This window comes from Entamoeba invadens, assembly GCF_000330505.1.
Source record: "Entamoeba invadens IP1 unplaced genomic scaffold scaff_1105074725743, whole genome shotgun sequence".
In the NCBI taxonomy this organism is placed as follows: domain Eukaryota; phylum Evosea; order Mastigamoebida; family Endamoebidae; genus Entamoeba; species Entamoeba invadens.
The window spans coordinates 21,367-25,721 of NW_004440146.1; the positions used below are offsets into that span (position 1 = coordinate 21,367).

The 4,355-nt window shown below is 26.3% G+C and overlaps 1 protein-coding gene across 1 annotated transcript; it reads right to left on the reverse strand.

Moving 5' to 3' along the window:
• EIN_382210 (hypothetical protein) lies at window positions 1-422 on the reverse strand (the record flags this gene model as incomplete). The annotated part of the gene is made up of 2 exons (XM_004254400.1): window positions 1-298; window positions 407-422. Coding segments are annotated over 2 exons (314 nt in total), but the record flags the coding sequence as incomplete, so codon positions are not given.
• Between the last annotated feature and the right edge of the window lie 3,933 nt (window positions 423-4,355).

Sequence of the window (4,355 nt, forward strand, 5' to 3'; positions counted from 1 at the left end):
CACTGAACGCCATAGTTGCAGTCAATGTGTCGACGATCACTTTCTGCTTTTGTTATCCTGCCAAATGGTTTGGACAAAGTATCCTTTCTCCTTGTTCCAGAACAATTTCTCAAATAAAGTTGATAGGTCCTGTGTCTCTTTCTCTGTAATTCAGCTCTTATAGTATCTTTGTAAGACTTCTCTTCCATAGCAGCCGCCAACAATCTGTGGTGGCCTTGAATTTGTGTGAATCCATAGTACTGCAGTAAGACACTTAAGGAAGTCCACGCGTCGATGCCTTCCTCCCAAATCGAATAGTCTGGCTTAATAATATTCTTCCAATCTCGATACAACAAGAAATTCACCAAATTTCTAATTCATTGTTTGTTGTTTCATCCTTAAATAATCATGCTGTGGTTCAACAAACCCCACATATGTCCCATCTTACCAACTGTACGTCATTGCAAAGAATTCACTGTCTCGGAGCTCCGTTTTTGCAAGCCATTTTAATAATTTTTTTTGTCACTACGAAACTTTGTATTCGTATTCAAAACATCCGTTTTATCGAGGTGAATTGTAATAATTTCAAACAACATTTTTATAAGTATTTTTATTTTTAGTTTTTTTTGGTTTTGTTTTTGAAATATTTTAAATGATTATAACATATAACAATAAATATTATAATTTATTATCATTTAAAACTAGCCAGATTTTTTCACTGACTTGTTATATAGTACTTTTATATAATATTCTTTAACAATTTATTAATAAAATCAATAATTATAATTATAATTATAATTGTTAATTTAAAATAATTTAATTATGATCTATATTAAAACACATCAATAAACATACTGACTGACAGTTTTCAATTAAACAAATTACTTATAAATATGGTAAATATATGATTCAATAATAGCATTGATAAAATTAAAAAAAAAACTAAACAATAGAATGCATATAATCGTTGTAGTTTTGTTTCAAACACTCTGTTTATGCACCAATGATGAACAAACTTGTTTCACTTATTTACTTGCGAACAATAACTTTCTTTTGTTTTATCAAAGTATTGCACGTTTATAAAACAAACTAATTTTATCAACAACACCAAGTATTGTGATTCAATGTTTTGTTATAGTCTATTCTACTACATTTTATTTTAATTTGCTATATTAAGCCACTGTCTGATGTTTGAAAGTTATAAAAAGCAACAATAAATCAAATTTAACAAGTAATCGCAAGGTGACAGCTCTGTTCTGGTTGATTTCATTTAACTATATTTTAAGAAAAGTGTAGTTAATAACAAATTTTATTTTAATAAGTTAAATTATTATTACATCGTTATTAAACAATTTCTAATATTTTATAATATTATCAATTATAATTAATAGTTTTATTTTATATAGTATAAATATTATATTAATGAACCATTTATTCATATACTATACATTTTAATATTTTATAGTTTTGTTGTTAACTGTCGTTTTAACATTAAAAATGATAGCGGCAAAAAGTTTCCATCTGTAAAGAAAAAATTTTGGAGATCGTAAAAACAAACATAACTATGAATTTTACAAAAACTACTTTATTTTTGTCATAAAAACAAAGAAAATATACCCTCTTTCATTTTAAATGCGTTTTTGGGACAAGCTTTGAATTTTTCCCTGTTCGTGATAGACCCTGATTAAAGTCTGTTTTCTATTTAAAAAAATTAAAAAATGCATTTTTATTATATCGACTTTTGGATAAAAGTTAAATTCCAAGTTTTATCTAAAACAATATTGAAAAAAAAATATTATAAAGTTTTCAACAATATTAAGTTATTTGTGTATGATTATAATATAATAAAAACAACTTTTTGGTAATGATTATAACGTCTCATTATCGTAAATATGAATAAAATTACAATTTTTTATTTATAATTATAATAATAATAAAAACCATATAAATTCAAACACAAAAAACTTTAAAAACAGACACATGGAAAGCAAGTTAACAACTCTTTCAACACTTTGCACAGAAACAGATAAGTCTGTTTTAGACCTCCAAAATATAAAAGAAGAAAACGGATATGTTGATGACAAGTCACTTGACATTGCACACCGCATTGAAAACGCAGAAAAATACTTTGACAAACTTGATGTAATCATTGAAAGAAAAAACAACATTATAACATCACTCAACGCATTAGTTTCAAGTTCGGATTCAAATAAATTTAGAGGTGATTTGAGTTCATATTTAATAGAAAACGATAACAAGAAGTTGTATGACATATGCAATCTCAGAATTGCACTTTATGAAGAGAAGTGCAAAAACGACATAAAACCGTATCAAGACCAAATTGACACAATCGTGCAAACAAAAAACTTAAAAATTGACCAAATAAATAAATCAAAAAATTTCATCAGTGCAAAAACACAACACGACAAAGAATTTGAAGAAATGAAACGCGAACACATCACACTTAATGAAGAAAAAAATCTTGAGAAGTTGACTGAAAAGAAAATTATTAGTGTTGTGTTTGACTCGGACAAAGACGATTGGTCAAAAGACGATTCTGTGTTTAATAAAAAAGTTATGAACAAAAGCAACTTGTGCTTTTTGGTAGAAGACACAAATCACAACAAGTTTGGTGGCGTATTTACTGGAAATATAAATGTTGCATACAAATATATTGAAAGCTCCAATTCATACACATTTTCACTAGTTAGAAATGGCATTTCATATCCAAAAAAGTTTTGGGATGTCATTAATAACACCAATTGTGAATTTTGTCTTGGTTTTGAAACGACTTATAATCAATATGGTTTACCAACAAACGACAAGAGTGATTTTTTTTAACATTGATTGTGGTTATGATTTATGTGTGAGCAAGAGGGTTGTAAATGGATGTTTTTGCAAACAATCCACCTACACTACTAAAAGTCGAGTAAATGAGTTAATTGGTAATAGTGGTGATTATTTTCAACTTAAAAGTGTTGTTGTTTACCAACTTAATTGATTGTTTTTATTGTTGGATGTCAAGAGAAAGAACAGACATGAGGAAAAAAACGGGAAATGGGCCAAAAAACGTCATTTGTGATTTAGTGACGTTTTTTTTATTATTTTAGTGTTCACCTCGTTTTTGAACTATATAACAAATTAATTTTATTATTATTAATTTGCCACAAAAATATGATAATTAGAAAATACGTTTGATCACAGACAAATTCTAAACTACAATTGATTAAAAATAATCAAAAACCAAATGATCTAAGAAGTAAAATAAATAGTTTTAAAACTTTAATCGAAAAAAATTTTATAAATAGAAAAGTGTTTTTTAGCATTTTTTGGTGTATTTTTTTACTTTTTTTTAATAAGTTATTTTTTTTCGTAATTAACGGGAAATACATCCTTCTTTAATGGTTAAAAAGATAATAGCGGTTTAATCCAAATTCGGCCAAAAAATTGTTAAATTAAAAATTGAAATTAAATAAAAACAATAATCTAATTAATTGTTGTTGTTATTCTGATTATTCAAAAAACGATTTTATTACGTTTTTGAAAAATAAATTAACAAACATTGAAAATTGAATTGAGCGTGTTTCTAATGTTATGGCTGTTCGGCGGCTTTTGATATTACTGAGAAGTCGGCGACTTTTTGAGTCTTTTCAAAAATCGCCGACTTCTTTTCGAACTAAATAACTATTAACTTTAATAAATTATACCATATTAATTATAGTCTCAAAAATGTGTAAAAACACTATAGTTGTTATAATTTGTTATATTATAATCATATAAATATAATTTAAAAAATGATTTGAGAAGATATAATTGGGACGGTATTGTTTCATTTCATTTTTTAATAATTATATTAAATTTATATGGTTTATTTTTTGAATATCTTTTACATGATAAATGGTATTTTGAATAGTTATTTAACTAAATATTTAGGTCAGCGACTTTTAAGACCACTGAAAAGTCGGCGATTTTCAAAGGAACTGTAAAGTCGCTGAACAGCTATTATTTTAAGGGTGCTGGCTTTCGTCCGCAATCGCAATTATAAATAGAAATAGAACAAGTGAAATGTCCCGATAAAATAAAGTAATATACTTCGACATAAATTGTTATTTCATCAACAAAACTACAGGGAATAAAACCAAACAACAGGGTAATTACAATTGTCACTTTTTTCTCATACGTATAAACACAAACTTTGTTTTTATTTATTTGGTTAGTCAAATTAATATAATCAAAGACAATTATGGCAAACTTTACTTGTAATTATAAAAAGTATAAATTAATTATACGGAAATATAATTTAGTTTAATTGTAACATAGAGTCGACACCAGTATGTTTACTGCGAAAGGAAACTTTTTGTTCTTCCGTTAAAGAG